Genomic DNA, 25,207 nt, shown 5'->3' with positions numbered 1-25,207 from the left:
GGTGGAGGCATCTAAAGTAATATTTCAGTTTTTTTTAAGTGTTCAATACCTATTTAAATGTCATAAATTGATATAATTATGCATATAGAAAGAAAAACCATTACTTATAATAGCAGTAACTTTATTACAATCCAATATATGTCAAATAGCACATAAATTCTCATTTTCTTTTATGCTATCCTTACATACACATTTATACACATTTATCAAACCTTTCTTTTGATTTTACTGTGATTTTTATTAATTTTACTATGCTTTTTATTTGTTGTCTTCATTGGATTGGAACTGTTAGGTTTGTTTTCATTTCCCTTTTTATTTTTATTTTCAGTCAGACCATTTACTTTTCTGTTTTTACCAAGTTTACTATTTTTCTTTCCATGTTGCTTTCCTTGACCATGTAGTGAGGGTTCTTGCTGCTTTCTTGAGTCTTGCAATTTTTCTGCACTGCCCATTTTACCCTGAACTCTACTATTTGAGTTGTTTAGGTTCTGTGACTGAGGTCCCTTCTTATTTTTATTTTTCTTATTGACCGCAGCGTTTCCAGTGGAACTGAAAATAAGGTAATAAAATTTTCTAGTTGTTTCTATGATTCAATGTTAACACAGTTCGTACTATTCTCTGATATAAAATTGGTATACCAGACTTGTAATTTTATAATAAATAAATAAACACTGCTTTAAAAACAACACTTCCCTTAACATCAAGAAGTCGTCGTGGCCTTAACGATAAAGTCGTCCGGTGCCTTCGTGTTGAGCGATGCACCGGTGTTCGAATCCCAGGAGAGGTATCAATTTTTCTAATTAAATACATACTCAGCAAATATTCACGATTGACTTCCACAGTGAAGGAATAACATCGTGTAATAAAAATCAAACCCGCAAACTTATAATTTGCGTAATTACTGGTGGGAGGACCTCTTGTGAGTCCGCGCGGGTAGGTACCACCACCCTGCCTATTTCTGCCGTGAAGCAGTAATGCGTTTCGGTTTGTAGGGCGGGGCAGCCGTTGTAACTATACTGAGACCTCAGAACTGATATATCAAGGCTCGTCCACTCATCTAAGCAATAAAAAAAAAAAACATTAATTGAAAATTACCTTTTTGCATTTTCACCTTTCATTTTCTTTGTTTGTGGCTCAGCTATATTCGACTCTGGCTCCAAAGTTCTTTTCTGGGGGCCACTGACCTTGGAAGTTACATTATTAGAAATTGCATCAGTAGACTGATCTCCTTCATTTGTGTCAACTGTTTCTTCATCTGCACCTTCGGTTTCCTTATCATCATCATCTATAACTGCCTCAGGCTAAAAATAAAGTTCACTAAATATGTAAAATGGACCTATTTCTTGAACTACTACTGAGTCACCAATTATACTATATTGATAAGACTATTGTAAAATCTCATTTCTTTCAAATTGTTTCTTTCTAGAAGAAATAATAGAAAGTTTTCCCTTCTTTTGAGACATCAATTTCTTATTGGCAAAGTCCCCAGTGTAAATTCATATTAGATGGACTGTAAGACCATTTAGAGTAAAAAACAAAGGCAAATTCAGGTTACCTTAGTAGGTCATTATTACGATGGTACTTGATAAGAAACTTACAATGACATTGGAGAATTTCTTTAATTTAGCGACAAAGAATCCATCCATATTATGTGTGTGAGGATAAAATCTTCTAGTCAATTTTAATGATGGATGGAACCTATGATGCCTGTATTTCATAAAACCTTCAGTTCCAAAATCAAGGCCTGTGGGAACCAATTTCACATTTCGTCTCTTCAATGCGTAATTTACAACCCATTCATTTTCTTCAGGTAAAATAGAACAAGTGGAGTACACAATATACCCACCCGTACTTGATTTGGCATTACAACAATCAATTGCAGCTAACAATAGCTGCCTCTGCAAATTAAAACACCTTTGTATGTCCTTCTGGTCTTTTGTAGTCTTTACGCTGGGATCTTTGGCAATTACCCCAGTACCAGTACATGGTGCATCAAGCAATACCCTGTCAAATCCTTTAATAACTTCAGGGAATTGTCGACCATCATAATTGCATATAACAGCATTGACTACACCCAATCTGTGGAAATTTCCCACAACTGCTTTTGTTCTTTCTTTGTTTGCATCATTTGCAAATAAGGCACCAGTATTTTTCATTATAGCAGCTATATGTGATGCTTTCCCACCTGGAGCAGCACACATATCTAATATTCTCTCATTTTCTTGAGGGGCTAATGCCATTACTGGTAAAAAACTTGATGCACCTTGTAATATATAGTGACCAGCTAAATACTCAGGTGTTGCACCAATAGGTACTGTGGAACTGTAAATAACAAGGCCAACCTTGCTCCATTTGCCAACTGGGTCCAAATTGACTCCTCGATTAATCAATGCCTGGGCTAAATCTCTTCTTCTAGTTTTGAGACTGTTAGTTCTTATCGTCACAGGTCTTGCAATCTCACTTGCTTCCAAAAACTCCACTAATTCTTGTACAGGAAATATTTGCATAAGAACTTCCATCAAAAACTCATTATAACTATAATAGGTACAAAGATCTTTAAGCAATAAGTCTGTGTATTCACATCTTGAACGCCCTTCCTCTTTTAATCTATTAAACTCTGTCAAAACAGAGACTACATCTTTGATCCTTTGTTGTACATCTTGAAGGCTGGTAGGATTCTGTAGCTCTTCTTCTGAAGGGAAAGCAAAAACATCTTGTTTTGATATATTCAATTGCATTTCCTCATCTGCCAATTTCTTTTCCTCCTTTTGTTTCTTCTTCAGCTTCACATTTGCTTTTTCAATAGGCAGCATATCCTCATCATCACCATCCTCATCAGATTCTTCTTCACTTGAATCAGAATTATATCCTGCATTGCCACTATTTACAGATCCTTCTTCTTCTGAACTTGGATCCGCCCCCTCTTCATCAGAATCTTTGAATAGATCATCAAGAGTTCCCACCTACAAGTGTTTAACAAATCAAATTATCTTCTGTGATAAACCATTACTTTATTTTATTTTATTGCGTGGACAAGCTCACAGCCCACCTGGTGTTAAGTGGTTACTGGAGCCCATTGACATCTACGACGTAAATGCGCCACCCACCTTGAGATATAAATTCTAAGGTCTCAAGTATAGTTACAACGGCTGCCCCACCCTTCAAACCGAAACACATTACTGCTTCACAACAGAAGTAGGCAGGGTGGTGGTACCTACCTGCGCGGACTCACGAAAGGTTCTACCACCAGTATTATTACACACTCATTAACTACTTAGGAGAAAGTTGTAAGATTAATTTTACCTTATACTTTTCACTGACAGTTTTTGTTTCTTCTTCATGCTCACTTTCAGCTTCAGAGTCCTGCTCCATCTCTGAACCCTCATCTTGATCACAAATGTCACTGTCTGAATCTTTTTGTTTTTTCTGTTGTTTAACCTTCTGTTTTGGTTTCAGCCATTCTTTGTTGTCATCAGAGAAACCTGGAATATTACATTAACCATTTTATATTGCTTCATTTGGGTGCATTAACTACACGAAGTATAGTTGGAAGTCATCTTCAGACAGCTATGATAGAACACAATAGAATAATAAAGAACAAAGATAAAGAAAAGGAGTACTAAAGGAAAAATACTACAACTGGAGATAGAAGATGGGAAAATAACATAGGTTAGCTGGTACCCTTTGCATTACTCACAATAAGATCATAGAGGTTTAAAAAGCAAGCAACCAAACATTCAAAAACAGGAATTTGAGAAAACCAAGAACTTTTACTGATGATAGGACCTCTTGTGAGTCCGCACAGGTAGGTACCACTACCCTGCCTATTTCTGCCGTGAAGAAGAAATGCTTTGAAGGGTGGGGTAGCCTTTGTAACTATACTGAGACCTTAGAACTCATATCTCAAGGTGGGTGGTGGCATTTACGTTGTAGATGTCTATGGGCTCCGGTAACCAATAAACACCAGGTGGGCTATGAGCTCGTCCAGCCATCTATGCAATAAACAAAAACAAAAAAATATGTTTTTTTTTTATTTGGTGAGCTTTACCTTTTACAACTGGTTTTTTAATGTCTTCGTCATTTGTCTCAATTTCTTTAGCTTCATTTTTCTTGCCTTGTTTTATAGCTTTTCTTTTTTCAACTATTTCAGCCTTTTTTTTGGCACGTTTTGCGGCCCTTTGCTTTTGCCTGTGAGTCAGTTTTTTCACCTGATCTTCAGTCTCTACTAAAATAGGAAAACAAAACTATTATGAAAATATAAAGGTTGACATGTGATAAATATACAACATGTGTGTGACAATGTGGACTATAAATGGTCAGTATTTATTGAATAAATAATCCACAATGCTAAAAACAGTGCTAGGGTAAAAATTGGGGAACTGCCTAATCATTTAAACTAACTATAATTTTGAAATGTTCGTAGTTCGAGAACAAATTGTAGATTTGAATTTTTGGCAGAAAATAACGGGGTGGTGGATAATAATGTCAATTTCTTAGTTATTTTTAAAAATGTAATAAACTTGAAATTAAGATTGTGTTGATTTGTAACAAACGATTATGTGGAATACTCACATAGCTCCTTTCTAAATACTGGATCGGGCTGTTTTTTTGCTTTCCTTCCAGGACCTTTTTTCACTTTTTTCGTCTCATCAAATTTCGCTTTTCTACCCATTTTCGACAACTAATTTTCCACTTCAATTAATTATTAATAACTTGAGTACCTACTTGAAAAACACTGCAAAGTTCACACGTGCTGGTAGGTTATATTTTGATTGATACATTCAATTTATTATCTATGGGTTGGTGTCATTTTTACAGATTACTTAACCATTCACAGTCACACGTTATATTTCTTTCTATGGTTTATAATTGTCAATGCATATTAATTTATGGGGCATTAAGCAATAGTTACCGGAACTCAAAATCCCAACCCGTATCATAGTTAAAATGCTACATGCAACAGAAAGTCAAAAGCTCAATCATTATATATTGTAAATGGACTAAATAGTAAATCCTGGATGGTAAATCCTACAGAGGACATTGCTGCTCATTCTACGGTAAATGTTTTCTTTTACTTTGATTTCTTAATTTTATTTTCAGTCAGTTTTATTTAACATTTCAAACTACACAACTTTGATCATTACATCAAAAATTGCCCTTTTGCCCATGGCGCCTATGCAATGAACAAAACAAAAATTATCTATTTGTTTTTTTGTATAATATCGCATTGGTAGGACTTTTTGATGGGAACGCGAGGAGTAAAGCTGTGTGAACTGTTTTATTTTGATGTGAAACATCTATAGCCACACGTAAAACCGATTTCTGGCATGGCGACACCTCGCCATGCGCAATCGACTGTGCGATTCTCTCCCACTCGATCCGGCGTTAAGCCATCTCTCTCAGATATCTATAGTGTATACTCCGTAGTGTATACAGTTTTGTTTACTACAGTACCCATAACCTGTGTTTTACTTGAAAACAAATTATTTTTTCGATAGATTTTATTTTATCATTATGACATATTTAGTTCCTATCACAATCTGTTCATTTCTGCATATTAATTTTACCAAATAATGTCGATGTTTCACGTCTGCCAGGCGTCCCGTGACTGCTCACATTTTTTTTGTTAATTTTGTGTTTCTTCCTGTTTAAACGTATATTAAAAGTGGTTTATTAACTAATTAGAATCTATGAAAGTGCACAAAGTGAGAAAATGTAACAAACTCCCAGGACCTAACGTCTCGGGATCTCTCAAAAAATCTCAGTAAATGACCACTGTTTTACTTGTTTCATTTAATTTCATCCCAATTGATTAATTGGATAACTGAACTTCAGTTTATTTCGCTCCATGATAATATAATTTTTCATACAACACAATTTACAAAGCTTAGGCTGTATGGTGTGATAGTTTCGGTTTTCTAGTTGGAAAAATGGAACTAGGTACTACTACTATTGGATTGCCGAGACTTTTTTGTTTTAATGTGTCTATTTAGTTTTTTTAAGTTTGAATGTATAATAACGGTGGCTTACTATCTGTGAAAGTGCACAAATTAATTTGCGTAGCTTCTCGGATCCTTCAAAAAGCCTACTGAAAAAATCTTAGTAAATAACCACCATTTTACTGAGATTATATATCAACCCATATCATTTCATTTAATTTCATGCCAATTGATTAGTGTTCCAAATCAATCAACTTCATTTCATTTCACTTCATATTATCATTTTTCATAAAATAAATGTTAATATTAGGCTATATGGTTTGATACTTTTACCTTCCACTTGGAAAAGTAGAACTACTACTAGGAAATTTGGCAGTGACAACTGATTATTATTGACGTGACGTCACAATTTAGCAAAACTGACTACACGCGTGAAATAAATTGCAAAGTATTAAATCAATCAGTGTGAGTGCAACTATTCCCTTGAAAATGACTAAATATAAATGTATAAACAGTAATAAATGCTTTAGTCACTATTAGAATTAATACAATGATTATCTCTCAAAGTTGTGCCGTAGGGCGATACATTTTTCGCAAGAAAAATGTAGTTTTCAGGTAACTAACGTTGAGAATTTGTTTATTTTAATTTCTTATTATTTATGAATTTCCAAGAGTTTTCATCGATTACAATAATGCATAACTCTTTTATCTTAAATATTTTCTCAGGAAACTCTTGTCTTCCTATAGTTTTCAGGGTCATTACGTAAATAGACAAGGTAGTGCACTATGTCATTGCCAAGGCATTCAACAACAAAATCGTAGTTTTATAAACCTGCCAATAACAAACAAAACAAGAGTTTATACTGGAAGGCAACTTGTTGGGTGAGTAAAAAAAAATAACAATTAAACTGTTGATAAATTTTAGTCACTGTGATCTTAAGATGGGACACCCACTGTTGTTGTACTCCTAGGGTACTCCGCTGGTACATAGGGTCTTTACAAGTTGTCTCCACTTCACCCCGTCTTGCTCTTCAACATCTAAATATTTCCATAGGTAATTACTGGTGGTAGAGAATATTGTATTGCTAATTTTGCCACAAAGCAATCCTTCTCTCTAATTTAAAAGGTTAAACAACCATTAAAACCAAAAGTGGTATGATTGTGACTGTCTCAAAGTAGCTGTATTCATGTGTTGTTTAAGGTCTCTAGTAATTGCTTAATATTAATTGAAAGGATTTAGAGATGTACTCTTAGATAGACATATTATAATGTAGCTCAATATTTTTATATTCCTTATGATTATTGCTGTTGTCTTTTAGTGAGATCTATAAGGCTACTTGTTTATCCTTATAAATAATGTACAAAAAATTTGTACAATTTAAGTGCCGAACATGTTTTTATATTTAGTATGAACTAATCATAGCTGGATTAATAGCCTAACAGTAAATCATTATCTTTATTTTTGTTTATATCCATTACTGTATACCTTAAAATGGAATCTAGTTTCATATAAATCTATTTTCACAGCTACACAATGGAGCAAATGTTTGAAGTTGTATCAGATGTAGGAAGCTACAACAAATTCCTACCGTGGTGCAAAAAGTCTATAGTTTTGAAAGAAACACCAGGAAACCTGAAGGCGGACTTGATCATTGGCTTTCCTCCTATCAATGAAAGCTATACTTCAAATGTTACGCTAGTCAAACCACATTTGGTAAAAGCAGAGTGTTCTGATGGAAGACTCTTCCACCATATGTTGACCCTTTGGAGATTCAGTCCTGGTCTAAAAAGAGAACAGCAGTCATGTGTTGTGGACTTCCAGATAACATTCGAATTTAGATCAGCTATACATTCACATTTATCTAATTTGTTTTTTGACCAAGTTGCTCGACAAATGGAAGGTGCTTTCATTAAAGAAGTCGGAAGGCGCAATGGGCCGGCAACAATGCAGCCTAGAAAGTTACTAATAAACAATCACACTTTGAAAACTTGACGCTTACTAATTGCAAACCAAAAAAATTAGTTCAATTCAGTGTACATAATTATTGAGTATTTATTGTGATTACTTTATGTAAAAATTTGTGAATATTATATTTTATCTATTAGTCTGTTAGAAATGTGAGGCAGAGCCATTGTGATTTAATGATAATAAAAAGATAAAATTTAAAGTGAAGTTTTATTTACATTTGTCCACATTGAGATATTGTTACTGGTATTTTAGGCTTATTATTTGGTCCTGTTGGTACATTTTCTATTTTCCTCATGACAAGTAATCCATCTATAACTCTACCAAATACTACATGCTTATTGTCTAAGAAATTACATTTTGCACATGTAATAAAGAACTGACAGCCATTAGTGTCTTTACCACTATTTGCCATGGACAATAACCCTGGAGAGTCATGTTTCAAACCAAAGTTTTCATCTGCAAAAGTGCTTCCACCATATATGCTCATAACGCCTGTACCATCTCCCTAAAATGAATAGTAAATATTAATAAACTTCCATCATGTTCAGTTAGGCATCGTTTTATCATAAACAAAACTTAATACGTACATTTACGAAATCGCCACCCTGAATCATAAAATCTTTTATTACTCTGTGAAAAGTAGCTCCTTTGTAACCTAAGGGCACACCATCCCGCCTGTATTCACCGGTACAAAATTCTCTGAAGTTCTCACTAGTTTTTGGTACTACGTCGGCGAATAACTCGAATATCATACGACCTATTTCCTAAAATAAACATAAATATTTTATAAACATAAATTTTTGTGTGTTCTTTTAAATCTAATAAAAAACAATAAGTTCGGGGAGGTATTTACCGTTGTTCCTACAGTAATGTCGAAAAACACTACTGGATTGTTAGGATTCCTAAGTTGTGACTGTATCTGGTTCCAAGTAGGCATTTCAATGTGTTAATATTTAAATTTTTACTAAAACAACATTACATTTGTGTTAACAATTTAAAACTTCTTTATGTTTTAGTTTATTTGATATTTATTGTTACCCGGCTGTCAAATTTTGAGGTTATACTTTTGACATCCTTTCCTTGACATTAGGTAGTTTACAAGCCTATTTGTCCAGATCTAAAAACGGAATTTCTGGTGACTTCAAAGGACAAAACTTCACGTTTAGCGAATTTGTTACATTTTAAGATTATAGCAGTTTCTTCTATTTCAGCGAATCGTAGATAATAATAAAACTATCCTAACCGTTTAATTTCAATTATTTCTAACGCCTAGAATAACTACATAAAGTATTCGTGATCACAGACGACTATGGTATTATTCGTCAACAATTGTATATTGGGCGGGACTTTATTTCGGAGAAGGACAAAGTCGTGTAAATTATTGTATTTCGTAAATTGTGGGTTTCTTCAGATTTGAACGCCATACCTATCTTATAAGTTATAATGGAACCTTATTTATTATCTAACAAATACCTACGGTGATGTCTTTCTTAATTCACTTCCTTAAATTTTATCCCATGAGCAATTAACTTAATTCCATTATTCTCCTTACCTAACATACATTTAAATTTATATATATTATATTTATATTTATTTAAAGGTTATAGTTTTGTGACAAGAGTATTGAAATTTGTATGGTCTATCTCCTTTTGCCCGTCCAATGAACAAATTATAGATAATACAATAAAGAATGAATTTCAAACAATCAATCAAAGACTGGGCCAGGCAATAAATAAAATACAAAAAAATTCTAATCAAAGACTGGGAAGTGGGAACAGCAATTGAATTATAGAGAGGTAAACTATTTTTTATAAATAAAACTCTTTTACGAGTTTTTATTAAATATGGGAAGTAATGACCTACCTATTGATTATTATCAAATACTAGATTGCGATAGAACAGCAAGCCTTGAAGAATTGAAGAAAAGTTATCAGCGACTGGCTTTGACATTACATCCCGATAAAAATAAAACTGATGATTCTGATAATAAGTTTCGCCTATTACAAAAAGCTTGGTCAGTTTTAAGAGAACCTAGCACCAGGAAACAGTATGATGCTACATTAAGTTGCCATGAAAATAGTGATCTATTGCTTTATGAAACAGTAAGACTGTCTGAAATGGTGTTTGACAGTGATGAAAATGTGTATTTATACGATTGTAGATGTGGTGGGGTGTATGTGCTTAATAAAAGTAATTTTGTGCAATCTAGTGTAATAATTGGATGTGATGAATGTTCATTTTCGATTCAAGTTAATAGATAAAAAAGTATACATATTATTGCAGTTTTATTTATTTATTGTTTTATTTTTGGCTGATATTAAGTTTTCATCGGAATGAATACTTACAAAGTGAATGCCAACAACCACCACAGTGTAACTTAAAACTTTGGGTTGGTTTAATTTCGTTTACTTTTTTATGTTAATTAATCTAGATTTCAAAAAAACTTAGTTACTTTATGTAATCATTTTAATTATATCTGATTATGAAATATTTGAAATTTAAAGTATAAAGTTTAATTATATAAATATAGTATTATAATAAATAGAGTATAAATATTGCAAAGTTCCAAAATATACATCTATATAGTTATCAGTATACAGTCAAAATCTGTTATAACGACATCGAAGGGACTGCTCATATTCAGTCGTAAAAACCGATAGTCGTAACAACCGGTGATGTATAATGTGTATCTTGCAAGTACAAACAAATCGATAGGGAATTATTGGAAAAATATATTTATATAATACGCGATTTTTCTTCAATATTAATTTGTTTTATTTTTCTTTGCGACATTTTGAAAGTTTCACAAATAACTCCACAAAGTTTTGGTGCGTCTTGTGTATAGATGAGTAACAAACTAACTGAAGAGATATGAAGAAGCGGGCTTTGACTACCGCATGCACGTGTTTTGTTTCTATGAATTAGAAAAGACCCTACACTAAACTAAATCCTATTGTTTTCTTTCCTGATTTTAAAAGCCATTGAAGACAAATGTGGATACCTATTCAAATTGTTTACAATACAGCTTAGCCGGTCGTTCTAACAGATCTAATTCTCCGAAATATTAGTTAAATGTGGTCGTTTTATGAGGTATGTCGTTATTAGCAATGTCGTAGAAAGCAATATTTTTAATAAGGCGGTCATATGGCATTCAGCCGGGACCTTTGTTCTTGGTTATTATAACCGGCATGTTGTATTAAACGATGTCGCAGTAAACGGTTTTGACTGTAGTTTAAAATACAGACATACAATAATCTCCTTCTGATTCTAATATTTAGTCATTCATTTTTTCCAAGTCCAATTCCTAACCATTTATTATTATTATTATTTTCGGGCGGGGGCCGAACCTCCTACGAGGTCCCGTGCCTAGGGGGCGCACGGGGTATGTGGGACTTGACGATCTGCAAGGTGTTGGGAGCCGACCGCGGGCCCAAGGAATTTTAGGGCCCCACCCATTAAACTTCTCCCCTGCGCTCTTACATCCGACGTCCGATCTCCGTCCTGGGTCAAACAAAACCAGGTAACCCAGGAGTAGGGGGGTTCCCGCGGTCAACACTACAACCAGACACGCGGCGCCACCCCGAGGACGCCCGACCGACGGGTCGTCGACTATAGCAACGACGTCGGTCTCCGCGGTACGGCGACCCTACCAGGTCGCCCGGGCAATGCCGCTGGTGTTCCGGGATACCCCGCTGGGCCAGAATCAGCCTGCCGGGTCGGAACACGATACACCGCTGACCGGGTTGCCCTTCCACAGTATGTTCGGCGACGACAGCGACGACGAAAATGCGGACGGCATCGCAGGCCGCAGGCACCTCGCCGATATGGAAGAAGAGCTCTCCCTCTCTCGTTCCGCCGCCTCCTTCTCCGTGATGGTGGTCTCGCAGACGTCGAGCATCGCCTGGCAGGACTCGTCGCTGCCGAGTATCGTAACCAGGACGTTTAGAAGCGACAAGTCCGGTCCTATTTTTGCAACGAGAACGCGGCGCTGCTCCTTTTTTTTTTTTTTTTTTTTTTTTTTTTTTCTACCTAGTCTGAGAGCCTTGAAAGGCTATTTCAGCGTGACCCTAACGTTTGTAGGTGAGCTCACGGGGCTCAAACCTGATGACGTTGCTAACACGAACCCTAGCAAGAGCCGTGCTTCGCAGAATCTACCACCGGATCGGAAACGCGACCCACTGAGAAGATCCGGCGAGAAACTCAGTGGGCTGTGTCTGGGAGTTAATTTACTCGTCGAGCCCTTCGTCGCAAGCGACGGGTTCGACGAGAACGGTGACCGGTGCTTGAAGTACCTAGAAGCACCGTTAGTGGATCGGGAGGATCCGAGATGACGTGTTTTGGGCGACGTCGACTGCTTTCCATTCTGTCCGCAGGATCGGGAATGTAGTTACCGGCGGCCACGATGAGAGGGTTCTCGTGTCGTGCCGCTTTATCGAAGTGGCGCATCGACGCCGACTGGAGATACTTACTGATGGACTCTAAGTCCAGGTCGTCATGGAGGTCGACGTTCCAGACGAACCACGGGGCTCCGACGGCTATCCTGCAAAAACGGGATTGAATAATTTGGAAGGATTTTAAGTGAGTGCGGGCCGCGTGAGCGAACACTACACTTGCATAGGTCATGACGGGGCGTATGCAAGTTTTGTAGAGTGTCACCTTATTTCTAAGGGACATTTTACTTCGCCTACATATCATCGGGTAGAGGCGCTGCTCCGCGAAAGCGAGACAGTACGCGAGCGTGTGCTCCGCCGTCTCCTCGTTGCAGCTATCGCAGTGGTGGCACTTCGTCGTCGGCTGCCTCCAGGCGACGAGGTCCCAGGGAGGCGTCTCGGTGAGAATGTATCATCCTACCCCATCTGTCTATTACTAGGACTTTGGTTTTGGCGGTAATCACGCTAGATCAACTGCTTTACTCTTTTTCTCCACTCTACATAGAAGATCAGCCAATCGATCTAATGGTGCAAAATGTACAACACATTTTCCTCCACATATCATTAGTTACGGATTCTTTTGTCACTAAGAGATTCCGCCTTCCCAGTCATCTAGGGCTCGTTTTAGATGTTCGTTAATCATGTAAAGTAGAATCACACCTGCATAGGATATAAGTGCTATGGATATAGATCCCACAGGACTTAATAGACATTTTTAGTAGAACCCTTTTTGTGTATTTTGTGTTTGTAGTGTATAGTGTATTGTACATTGATTATATTGTGTCAAATATTTTCACAAAAATGCAGATAACAACTGTTCTAAGTCAGTCTGTTTTATTTTCTATTGGCAAAAAAATAATTTGAATTATGCCATCAACATTCTACTATTATTTATTGATTCCCTGATCATTTATTTTATTTACAAACATGGTGAAACAGTACTGAAAAAACTATTTACTTCAAAATATAGATATCTATATTTGTCAACCATTGAAGTCATGATAGGTTTTTTTTTTTTTTTTCCGGGCCGAGGGCCGAACCTCCTACGAGGTCCCCGCGCCTAGGGGGCGCGCGGGGTATGTGAGACTCAACGATCTGCAGGTGTTGAGAGCAGACCGCGGGCCCAAGGAATTTAGGGCCCACCCACTAAACGACTCCCCTGCACTCTTACACCCGGCGTCCGATCTCCGTCCGGGGTCAAAACCCGGTCAGAGTAGGGGGGTTCCCGCGGTCAACACTACAACCAGACACGCGGCGCCACCCCGAGTACGCCCGACCGACGGGGTGTCTTAAGTCTTAATCCTAGTATGGTATACCCATCAATAGAAATAAAAAAATCGAAGTTTGTTTTGATAATATTTATTTTCTTGTTAGGCTAGTACATAAATACAATGCTTCTGGATAAAATAGCTCTATGGTTATATCTTAAAATGAACACTACACACTATTAAAATTTTGTACAATTCACAGTATCATCGTCTTTACAATAGTATTCCATAAAATAGTGAAAAAATAAATTAGGTATGTACTAGCGAATCTTTTATATTGAGTGATTGTATTTATTTTATATAATTTCTAGAAGATCTAAGCTATCACATTTGCAATTTATAATTTTGTTTTCTTTTTACAATACTTTATTGGCAAGATAATAAGACAAAGTAAAATAGCTACATCCATTAACTCTTTGTAAAATCTATAGAGAGTGAAGAGATAGAGAGATATTATTTGCCAAAATCGAGAACATTATACGTATAATAAACACGCCATACTATAATAATAGCAAACTGGCCATTTTATAACAACATTACCACCTTATGCGATGTTCCTCCAACACAGCAGGGTAGCAATTACTTTTCACATAATTTCCACATGCACTCAATGAGATTACAATCTTTAATATATACCGAATGTGTTTCTACTAGGCACACTTTTAGAATTAAATATGCGTACACAAAATTATATACACAATGTGCGCACAACATTTGTACTTTAAAAAATAAGATCCACTTAATTAATGCGATTACAGTCCAATTAATAACGCAGTCATTTTAAATACACACTCTGCAAGCGTATGCGTTCCTGTTTTATTCGAATATGTTTATTTATCATCATTATTATCATCAGCTATCAGCATAGTCTCACTTTGTTCACGCATCTGTCCATAAAATTTCGTTTTCTCTTCGTTTGCGTGGCGGCATCTAAAGGCGCAGGCAATGACAATTGGGTGTGACGTTGCTCATCTGCGTCGAGTATTCCTTCGCAGCTACGACATCTCCGTGATGTTCTTTCGGCTTCGTTTAAATCTAAATTATCACTACTTTCAGATAGTCTCTCGGGCAGACTGTGCAAAGATTTTTCTGGAGATACGCTCTTCGATGAGACGTTACTACTGTTCAATTGTTCACAACTTTGCGTGGTGGTTGGTGTGGCTTTATTCAGGGAATGACGATTACGGCGTGGTCTAAAGAAAGAAAAACATTTTTTTTTATATCCTTACAGATAAAGCATGGGTCTTTAATACACTAAGAGTACAGCTTAGCACACCTTCTTTTTGATACTTATGAATATTTTTTCCTAAAAATAGCCAGCCGGCATACCTAGTGCTTATTGGATATAGGAGCTCATAGACAACAAGATGAATGACGTGAATGACGACGTCCACAATGTCAAGGACTATATTTATGTAGGAACGCTTCAAACCGGACTTCAATGTTTTTTTTTAATTGTCCTTGTAAGCAGACGAACATACGGCCCACCTGATGGTGAGTGGTTACCGTCGCCCATGGACTTCAGCAATGCCAGGGGCAGAGCCAGGCCGCTGTCTACCGCTTAATACTCTCCATAAGCGTCCTTTGAAGAAGGACATGTCATAGCTCTCGAGAAACACAGTGGAGGGGATCATTCCAGCCGGGTGGCACGTGGCAAAAAAGACCTCTGGAAACGCACTGTCGATGAACGCAGCGGTTCCAGATAATATGGATGAACTCTGCTCCGATAGCGGGAGATGCGTTGATAAAAAGGAGATGAGGGGATCATCTCAAACAATTCCTCAGAGCACTCCCCTGCATGACTGCTTCGCGGTAGAAATGGGCAGGGTCGTAGTAGCTTCCCATACAGGTTCTTGATACACCCTACCCATATATTATATAATATTCTGACGGAAACTAGACTATAGTCATATTTGACCCTCTGGCTTTTCTGGCTCGGTTATCAAGGTGGCGTTGTAAGCATATTAAAGATCGATAAATAGAAAAATGATTCGTTACCTAATAGGCGGCAGCGTGTGTATGGACGGCTCTAGTCAATCTGCTTTATCACTACCGCGGCTCTCGCAAGACGCCATCCGTTGATAGTTCGGCGGACCGCGACCTATCGTTGCGGTCCCGGGGGTTTGGACGTCCCCGCGGCTTCTTAGCTGTCCCTCTAGGCGATTGGCGAGATTAGACTTTCCACGTAGGAAACTAAAATAATAATAATAAAACTCAATTAAAACACCCATGGTATTTGATTCTTTTTTTATTTCTTAGATGGGTGGACGAGCTCACAGCCCACCTGATATTAAGTGGTTACTGGAGCCCATAGACATCTACAACGTAAATGCGCCACCCACCTTGAGATATAAGTTCTAAGGTCTCAGTATAGTTACAACGGCTGCCCCACCCTTCAAACCGAAACGCATTACTGCTTCACGGCGGAAATAGACAGGGCGGTGGTACATACCCGTACGGACTCACAAGAGGTCCTAACCACCTGTAAGTAAGTAAGTAAAATTCTGATAGCTCTTTCACTGTGGGAATATTTTGGTCCGTTTGTATGTCCGTCACCGCAATGCTTTCTTCTTACCTTTCAAGTTTTTCGACGCAAGCGTCTTGGTAGTCGTGAATCCATCGGACTCCGTTGAAATGGCACACGGCTCTCATATCTTCAGGCAACTCCTCAGCTTTAGGCCATTCGAAGTTGTCGATAATTGGCACAATGTTACACTGCGACTGTAACGCTGCTACAATTTCCTAAAAGAGAACAAAAAAAGTTAACTTTCTGTCAAAAAAAAGTATGTAATAATTAGATTTGGTTTGGAAAACTTTATAGCTTCACTACATAGTATAAAACAAAGTCGCTTTCTCTGTCCCTATATCCCTATGTATGCTTAAATCTTTAAAACTACGCAACGGATTTTGATGCGGTTTTTTTAAAAAGTTAGAGTGATTGAAGAGGAAGGTTTATATGTAATAACATCCATTAAATAGCGGAGAAATCAATAATAAATTACAGTTTCCGAAGCGAAACGAGGGCGGGTCGCTAGTTCGATTATATAACAAATAAAAAGAAAAAAAAAACAATATTAATAAATTTACTTCAGATTAAACTAATGTGGTTTTTAAGTACAATATGTTGCCAAACTAAAATGCACTTACTCGATGGACCCAGTCTTTCCTGTCATGATCACTCTTACACCTGTCCAAGGCGTTCGGTGTGAGAACTAACAAGAAGTGTTTAGCTTGTCTGATACTCTGCAGCAAATTATTGTCAAATTTGCCTGCTTCTAGCCTCTCCACATCGATGAATACCGTGAAACCTCTCAACTGTAAGTGCACTTTGAGCAAGCTAGCCAGCTGCGATCCATTTGACCTTCTATAGCTGACGAAGACGTCCAAATTCTTCTCCATGTTCTCTTCGCCTTTACTGGGTAAACTGTTTTCGTAAGCTGTAACATAATTTGACTAGAGTTAGCTTTTTTTATATCTACATTACTGGGTACGAACGATATTGAGGGTAAGAATAATAAAATTTTAATTATATGTATGGGAAAGGGAATGCAATGTGCAAAATACTTCAAATATATATTACCCAGTGATAAAAGGCGATTGCATGCAGCAGAGATGCCAATGTTACGATGGATGTGTGGGGTAACGAGAATGGATAGAATACGGAATGAATATGTTAGAGGAAGTCTGAAAGTGGTACCTGTGACAGAGAAGCATAGAGAAGTGCGCGTTTGGGACGGTATGGACCTGTGATGAGACGAAATGAAAATGAGGTTGGTAAGAGAATGTTAACTATGAATGTGGAAGGATATAGAGGAAGAGGTAGACCTAAGAAGAAATGGGTGGATTGCGTGAAAGACGATATGGGTAAGAGGGGAGTGAGCAAAGGAATGGTATATGATAGAAGAGTGTGGAAGGAGAAAACATGTTGCGCCGACCCCAGATGATATATTTCCCAGTGTACGTTGAATACACATATAGGAAATTGCAAAATTAACTTATTGTAATAATGATAGTGCCGTGTCTAACTTTTTATACGTTTTAAATAAAGTTTTTTTTTTTATAGTGCACCGTTGATGCTATTTAGCAGTGACCAATGTTCATAAATTCCACAACTTGAATCATTAATCTATCAATATGAGATGTTCAAAGTCTCAATTCGATTGGACTAACGCCAGTTTCTACCCCAAACAGGCACGACAGCAATTTCCAATCTGTACCGACCTACAACGCACCATCACATATAAAGATATTGTAGTTAATATGAACGGAAGATATGAAATTAGCATCTTAGTAGCATGTATAGAGAAGGGGTGGTGTATGAGGCTTTGAATAATATTTTTACTGGTGATAGGACCTCTTGTGAGTCCGCACGGGTAGTTACCACCACCCTGCCTATTTCTACCGTGAAGCAGTAATGCGTTTCGGTTTGAAGGGTGGGGCAGCCGTTGTAACTATACTGAGACCTTAGAAGTTATATCTCAAGGAGGGTGGCGGCATTTACGTTGTAGATATCGTTGTATGGGCTCCACTAACCACTTAACACCGGGTGAGCTTGTCCAACCATCGAAACAAACAAATAAAATGAAAAACGGTAGACCAAGACTCGGCTGCGTCTCAGGCGTGGTTGTTATATGGCAGCCAATCATGACAAAGCACTGTAAAGCTATCCTTGGAAAAATATAAATCCTGGTACCTTTGATGGCATTCAATATCCTTAGTCTGTGAATGCTGTTGCCAATGCGACATTCGCTTTCCAATTGCTCGTCGCTCAGGCCTCGAATAGATTCTTTATCTACGCCAGCGTTGAGCATAGAGTATGTGTATATAGTGTATTCCGGACCAATACTTTGTAAAAACTCATTCAGACTCCCTGTGTCGCGAGACGTGTAATCGGCCATTTTTTTTAATTGTTGGAGTTCGCGGGTAAATCTGAAAAAACGTAAAATACGAATACATGAGTAACAACCGTTTTCATTCACCACATCGGCAACGTGAAATAACGCGGTGCTAATGAGTAATAATGATCAGACTGAAGTGGTCAGTTTCGAACTTTCGGCTGTGAATCTTTTGGGCCACGAGAATACCGACTTGTAACCAGACCCGTCAAATAAACACTAACTAACCTTTTTCTTTTGATCCCATTTTGTAAGCCTATGTCTTCTTTTAAATTCTCTTCCGTGATTTGCAACAGTAAATCACCGTCGACTCTGCTTTCGTAAAAGTTTGTAGCGTATTCCGAAAACCCTATTTGTTTGACCCATTCTCTTACGTCTTCGATAGACCAGAGGGGAACCTGTTGCGATAACTTGTGCGGAACTTCCTCCCCGATAAGTCGAAGGGCCTGCGCCGCGTATTTAGAGGCTACCGCGTTTGGGCAACTGGCAACTTTCTTGAGCGATTCTATGGCACCTATTTCTCTAAAGATCTCCGTGTTCCCCTGTTGCTTCTTGATCCCGGCTTCCATGCAGAAGTGGAACGCCGCCAGATTCCTAGCTTCTTCCCTCTTCGAACTCAACACTGGAACTAATCTTTTCAGCCAATTTTTGCTTTGACCGTGCGCGTGAGCGAGATTCGATCTCGCGAATTCGGAAGGATTGTGTGACGTAACGAACGGTTCGACTAAATCTAATGTCCCAGATTTCAATACTGCGGCTTCGATTTCTTTGTTAGCGACTAGGACCGCTATAGCTAAGCACGCGTAATATTTAATGTTGTCGTCGTTATGAAAAGCCAAAGGAAACAGCCACATCGGTACTTTTCTCTTGATCATAGCTTCTTGGTTTTCCGCGCCACCGTATAGAGATAAGTTCGCTAGGGCCGTCGCGCAGTGTCTCAAAGTTTCCACGTCGTTTTTTCTGCATTCGAACAGCACCGCATCCAGACCTCCTAATTTGATGACGTCATCGCAAGTGCTCTCGCTGTGCTTGAACAGGTGCTCCAAAATGCCTGTACCAACTCGAGAGTGGTCCACGGAATTCGCATTCTTCGTACAAACACATGCGACGTTTACGACCTTTTCGAGACCATTCTCTACGACGTGCGCCCTGTTTTCTGTCGTGAGACATTGCTCAAGTAATTTGGCAGATGAGAACTGCAGTTCCGGATTGTTAGACTCCAAACAATTCGCCATCAGAATGTCTAAGCCACCCGAAGTCCGCAATGTATTGCAAAGTGAATAGCCAAGTTCGTGTCCATATGTAGGTACCGCCCAAGCTCTCCTCAACATTTCATTCAGTTTACTGAAATGTATAGATGCATTTTTCATATCCATTTGTTTGTTTTTTATGGATGTAATGAAAGCGTTCATTCGCGATGAATATTTCTGTATGGCCATGTCTACATCTTTTTGATTTGAATTGGCGTTTAGATTGTTTAAATCCTCGAAAGTTAAATTTGTGAGATCTTCGTCGCCGGGTTTGATGGTCCCGTTCAGTAATTGACTCATCTGAAAGAAAAATAGCGAACCGATATGATGATTTGCATTAATTTACACTTACGATCAAAAAAAAAATTGTGACACGTTTTGCAATATTTTAAATATATCACAACTGTACTTTTTACTGGTGGTAGGACCTCTTGTGAGTGCGCGCGGGTAGGTACCGCCACCCTGCTTATTTTTACCGTGAAGCAGTAATGGGTTTCCCCATTTCTAAGCAATAAAAAATAAAAACTGTTTTTGGTTTATTATGTCTAATTGTATTAAATACCTGTGAGGAGAGAAGCGTTGATTTGGTTGTGAGGTTCTTGCTCGAGATTGTCATATTCGATTGTGCCATAGTGGAGTGTTCCTTGTGAGAGAACATCCCACTGGATGTGACAGTTTGTCGTGCTTGCGCTGAAGCCATAGCTTTTTTCTCGGCACTGAAAGCTTCGGTTTGCAGTCTCGAACTCGAAGCGGACATATTATTAGCTTCTTGCGCACTCATTTCACCCGCTTTTAAGGAACGCTGCTCCTAGAACCAACGAAACAAGGTAAGGTCAGTTCTATTAGCACAGCCCGTTTACATTTTAAAAGATATATTTTTGAGTTTATTCTATAAATGACGTAATTTCTAACTGAAATACACTAAATTTTACACGATCACACTTGCGTATATATGTATATTGGTGATGTCTTAAAACGAAGGTTGGTCGATTGTGAAAATAATACGCGCAGTCCCGAAATGTGACCTCGTTATCACTTTATCACAAACTTTTTAGCGAAAATACCGCACCGTTTAACGTAATGATTCACAAAACAAATATTTGATAGTTACTGCAATGAAAATACGTAATTTCGGTCTTGCACGTCGTTTCGTCGACATGGTCGCTCGTGTGCGGATCGGTCTCGATTGTCCAGGAATAAAGTTCGGTTTCATATTGGACAACAATCCACGTCACGACCGGGATCATACGTCCCTATCGCACTTATTGGATTTAGTCCAATAGAGCGAAACTGGTCGGCTTTCTACGATTATTTTAAAGTTTGTGTACGAACGTCACGTGTTTTGAAGGCCGCCGCCGAAATTTTCCTAAGAAATAAACGCTCACCGAAGGATTTTGCGGATACGGAGGAAAGCGCGACAGGACTCCACGATGGACGGGCCATGGAGCTGATCCCCCTCCCGCTGACATTCCGAGTCTATATTTAAAACCAAATGCTCGTGTACTCGTGCGCGCACGCGCAATAATTAACTTCCGCGTGTGCTAGCGCGCACGACGGACAAACACTGACTGAGAGGACCGTGGTTCAGTTAGTGTGACGATAAGCGCCGCTAGATAAATGAGCTCACCGCCCCAGGCGATCCTCCACACCGCAGAATCCTTCCAGTCCAAATGATAAGGCGCGATGTCATGGTGCACTTTCTGTACGGCCGCACGATCGCGTGTTTTCACGAGCCATAAGCGGCCTTGGATGTTCTCATGGCAAGAAATTCTACAACACTGCGCGATTCGTGGATGTAGACGCGGCGCCCTATTATATCGATCGGTCGCATTTTGTACGAGGTCACGTCCTTCGACACGCCTTTCCGACTAAACTAAATTTCTACCAAAAAATCCGGCGTTTATTATAATTATTGTGTTTGAAGTAACGGCTATTATACTTACTTGAAGGTACGCGGCGTTTTGTTCGGCAGTAAGTCCTTCGGCCTGTAGCAGTCGATGTGATGCTCCAGCCGCACTTCTTTCAGCATACTGCAGTTCGCCGTGCTGTAGACGACGCATCCTTGCACTGTTCGCGGCCGATCTCGATGCACTGTAACCGTCAGCTACAACCCGGGTCGAACTAGCTGACGTGACTCGTGCCGCACTGTACTTCAATTCATTTGCAGCACTTGATCCAACGGCTACTGTGTTTCCAGAAAGCAAAGATGGTTTTTCACTCATAGGAGGTGGCGTATCGGATTCGGGAAAAGTCACCAGTGGTCCGTCCCCTTGGAGCTCGCTCATATCACTCATATTACCCAAATCGCTTATTTCACCAAGATCTCGTATATCAGGAAGGTGGCGTTCGCCCATATCATCTTGATCTACTATGTTTTCCATGGAGCTTCGCAATCTGAAAACACGATCGATTTACAAATAGTAACGCTTCGAGTTAGCGTTTGCAATACGATTTGCAGTATGTCGTTTAGAAAAAAGTTGCGATGTTAAGATTAACAAGGAAACGTAGTGTTTCTATTGTTTGTCGGCGTGATACTGCAAACACGTCCGAGAAATAGCGGGTAAGAATTGGCTGAAAGCCAAGGTTGCTCAGGTGAGCTCGTATGTGTCTGTTCGTGGCTAATAGCAAACACATCTTTGAATGTTGTTAAAAACCGTCTGCGTTATCTTAAAACGCATTGACCAAAAAAAAAAAGAAAACAAAACTAGGTTAAGAATAAGGTAATGTACATGTTATGTTATTTTGTGAAGAATTGGAAATAGGTGTCGCGGTTTTAAGTACTTAGCGTTATCACTGACCTTTGTCCAAAGTTTTTAGCTGCTGTACTGCTTAGATTCTTCATTTCGGAAATCGAACTTTTTAGTTCAGTCAGATCAGATTTCATCGAGCTGGCTTTCATTTCCGAAGTTGCCATGTGCTGCAGTCTTTGGGAAGAACTTTGCATACGCTGACTGGAGGCCGCGCTACTCGACGTAGTACTGGAGACCATCTAATAAAATAAAAATGTAGGAGTTAGAAATCGGATATGTAAAAAAGGATATACGAGTAATCTCGGTAATGACCTTTCGTTTTAAGCTTTAAAATATATCTTCGGTATTCTTGAAATAATTATGAATGACCGTAAACGTGTGCTGTCCGTTCGCTTGTATTATCTAGACTAGACATTATTTTGGAAGCGTTCAGTGCCAATGTTAGTGAAACTTGTAAGTACGTGCGTGACGCGTTTTGGCGCACACTGGCAAAGAAAATAAAACCAGAGCTAAATTAAATAGTCCGTAGATACACCGATTGAAACGGTTTAAAATCAAATGTACAGAAATGCTCTCGCAAACTGATTAGTGAGTGGCTAGAATTTGTTTTCAAATAAATAATTTATGTTTGATATTATCATCGTTCGCTTGTGTTACTATGAGTACGTATAAGACAAGTTATTTAAATTCAATTTTATTTGATTTGGCTTGGGTGTCGTGATTGAAGAGCGAATGATTCAGTGCGCGTGGGCGGGCGGGATGCAACAAATAACAACCTTGAACCTCGCGGCTTAGTATCAACAGATTTTCGGTTTATAAATCGAGCATATTTTTTTTTACATCTTTTGTAAGAAATATTAAGATTTTTTTTTGTTTTTTGTCTGCAATTTAATGCATGAGAAACTTTTTTGTTTCCTTAAAGTTTTCATTTAACACTAGGCATGATATTTGTTTTATTAGGTGCTCATAGGAAAAGCACTAATGTTAGTGACTGAAATGAGGCCCTTAGGGTGCATATTTAGATGCACGTCCTACGTTACGCCACGTCGCATGAAACTGGCCGCTCTGTTTGTTGGCCAGCCGCCAGTGAGACACGTTCATGACGGCTTGTGTTCTTTCACAACTCCGAAACTTTTATTAGTCGGGTTTTTTCATGTTTATTTTCTCTCGGTAACATTGTTTGGACGTGGTACATATAATTTAGTATTGATAACGACACGCGGGAATATTATGTTATATAATTTAACACTAATGCTAATAAAAAACGAAATAATATTTCTTTTTGCAAAGGGTTGGATTACTACTGTTGCAATATATTGATCGTTCGAACTAGTAAGTCGCAACGTAAATCAGATTAGGGACTTTTCAAAAACTACATTTTAGATTTGGATTAGTTAAAAAGTTGCATGGCAACATTGTATTCATAAAATTTAGCCTAAAGTGCCCTAACTTACATCCCAACTGGCGATTGGCAACTGGAGGCGTGGCCTTTATTTCCAATTATATTATCATATATATATTTTTCAAGTAACTCGTATTGGGCGGTTTCAAAATAAACATGCCAATTTATGAACCGAGGTCGTGATGCTGAAATAACCCACAGTCTATATTTAAACGTGAATTTTCGGACGATTAATTCGAATATCACTAAACTTCATTTATTTAAAATGAGCATTTGAACGCGATAATACATTAGTGATTAGACCGGATGATTTTATTGTAGTTGGCAATATTCCGCATCGTAATCTGGGACAATTTAGAACGAAATAATTCAGGCAGGAAGATACGGCTATGCTATCCTGTTTTCCTAGAGCTCTAAAGTTATTATTATCTGTCCTACCTACTTATCTACCCTATTAACGGTTCGTTGTAAAAGATCGTACTTTTAAAAAAAATTAAATTTCCCTAATTTTCTCTCAATTGTTTGTGTTACACCAAGAAGTAAACACGGGTTGCGGTTTAAAGATAGCCGGTATGCCATGTCTTTAAACTAATACAATTATGACTTCCACATCATATCTAGAGGTGTGCGGTATCTCCATGACCTCTAATCGTATTATTATATTACATGGACAGCCTAGTTTCTTTGCGCATCGTTGACCGCGAGTTTCCACATATTATGTTCTGTTAAAAAAATATTCGTACTTAATTGAAAGGTGAGGAATAGATGTATGTAATATTTTTTAATCTTGATCGTTATATCTTATAATGCTTAGAAGGATGGAGCAGCAACGGCCTATCTAGTGTTAAGCAGCCACCGGAACCCATAGAGATCAACCACGTTAAAGCCGCCACCCACCTTGAGACATGAGTTCTAAGTCTCTGTTTTTACAGAACAACGGCTGCCCTACCCTTCAAATCGAAATGCATTACTGCACGGCAGAAATATGCGCGAAGGCTCACAAGACCCACTACCACCAATCATTACGCAAATAAAATATATTATATCAATAATTTTATATGCATATGTCACGCGGGGGACAAACCGTTAGGCATCCAGATGCTCTCGCGACCTCACACGAATCATAGGGTATCCGGTCGGAAAACACCGGAAGGTTTTTTAGCGGGTACATACCCCCAGATTACCTGTTATAACCCCCCGGGGCTTAGAGATGTCATTATTGTGGGTTCGTTTCCCACATCGGGCAAACATTCCTGGGATGAACAGGATTGTTTGCTCTTTGCTGGGTGGTTATTTTCTATATA

General features: G+C 38.4%; 4 protein-coding genes and 1 long non-coding RNA gene across 11 annotated transcripts in view; 2 read left to right on the top strand and 3 right to left on the bottom strand.

Annotated features, from left to right (window-relative positions):
- Positions 1–104: 104 nt before the first annotated feature.
- LOC114248724 (uncharacterized) lies at positions 105–4,811 on the bottom strand. The gene is made up of 6 exons (XM_028182107.2): positions 4,573–4,811; positions 4,049–4,225; positions 3,304–3,482; positions 1,599–2,963; positions 1,096–1,301; positions 105–549 (listed from the first exon to the last, which is right to left on the bottom strand). Exons 1-6 carry the CDS (start codon positions 4,670–4,672, stop codon positions 207–209), a joined length of 2,370 nt encoding a protein of 789 aa, XP_028037908.2. The 5' UTR covers positions 4,673–4,811; the 3' UTR covers positions 105–206.
- Positions 4,812–6,312: 1,501 nt separating this feature from the next.
- LOC114248730 (coenzyme Q-binding protein COQ10 homolog A, mitochondrial) lies at positions 6,313–8,107 on the top strand. Of its 2 annotated transcripts, none has more exons than XM_028182113.2 (3): positions 6,313–6,554; positions 6,687–6,821; positions 7,467–8,107. In XM_028182113.2, the coding sequence occupies exons 1-3, from the start codon at positions 6,490–6,492 to the stop codon at positions 7,930–7,932; spliced, it is 666 nt and encodes a 221-aa protein (XP_028037914.1). In that variant the 5' UTR covers positions 6,313–6,489; the 3' UTR covers positions 7,933–8,107. The 2 variants fall into 2 exon arrangements, with proteins under 2 accessions (XP_028037914.1, XP_028037913.1); XM_028182112.2 differs by having other exon boundaries at positions 6,317–6,554; positions 6,666–6,821.
- Positions 8,102–8,979, bottom strand: LOC114248731 (peptidyl-prolyl cis-trans isomerase H). The gene is made up of 3 exons (XM_028182115.2): positions 8,762–8,979; positions 8,496–8,672; positions 8,102–8,413 (listed from the first exon to the last, which is right to left on the bottom strand). Exons 1-3 carry the CDS (start codon positions 8,843–8,845, stop codon positions 8,120–8,122), a joined length of 555 nt encoding a protein of 184 aa, XP_028037916.1. The 5' UTR covers positions 8,846–8,979; the 3' UTR covers positions 8,102–8,119.
- A 143-nt stretch (positions 8,980–9,122) lies between these two features.
- On the top strand, positions 9,123–10,183 carry LOC149502187 (uncharacterized). The gene is made up of 2 exons (XR_016323653.1): positions 9,123–9,704; positions 9,796–10,183. It is a non-coding gene; the product is annotated as an uncharacterized LOC149502187 (long non-coding RNA).
- A 3,498-nt stretch (positions 10,184–13,681) lies between these two features.
- Sarm (sterile alpha and armadillo motif) overlaps positions 13,682–25,207 on the bottom strand; it is a 96,670-nt gene continuing 85,144 nt past the window's right edge. For all 6 annotated transcript variants that reach the window (XM_089730307.1, XM_089730308.1, XM_028182117.2 and 3 more), the window contains 9 exons: positions 22,550–22,740; positions 21,695–22,145; positions 20,314–20,559; positions 18,730–20,051; positions 18,300–18,535; positions 16,754–17,043; positions 16,182–16,348; positions 15,605–15,799; positions 13,682–14,799 (listed from right to left, as the gene is read on the bottom strand). In XM_089730307.1, the coding sequence (XP_089586433.1) occupies positions 15,640–15,799; positions 16,182–16,348; positions 16,754–17,043; positions 18,300–18,535; positions 18,730–20,051; positions 20,314–20,559; positions 21,695–22,145; positions 22,550–22,740 (3,063 nt within the window). In that variant the 3' untranslated portion in view covers positions 13,682–14,799; positions 15,605–15,639. The remainder of the gene's footprint in view (positions 14,800–15,604; positions 15,800–16,181; positions 16,349–16,753; positions 17,044–18,299; positions 18,536–18,729; positions 20,052–20,313; positions 20,560–21,694; positions 22,146–22,549; positions 22,741–25,207) is intronic.

Source organism: Bombyx mandarina, chromosome 10, assembly GCF_030267445.1.
Source record: "Bombyx mandarina strain Sakado chromosome 10, ASM3026744v2".
In the NCBI taxonomy this organism is placed as follows: Eukaryota; Metazoa; Arthropoda; class Insecta; order Lepidoptera; family Bombycidae; genus Bombyx; species Bombyx mandarina.
This window is presented reverse-complemented; position numbering and strand designations above follow the sequence as displayed.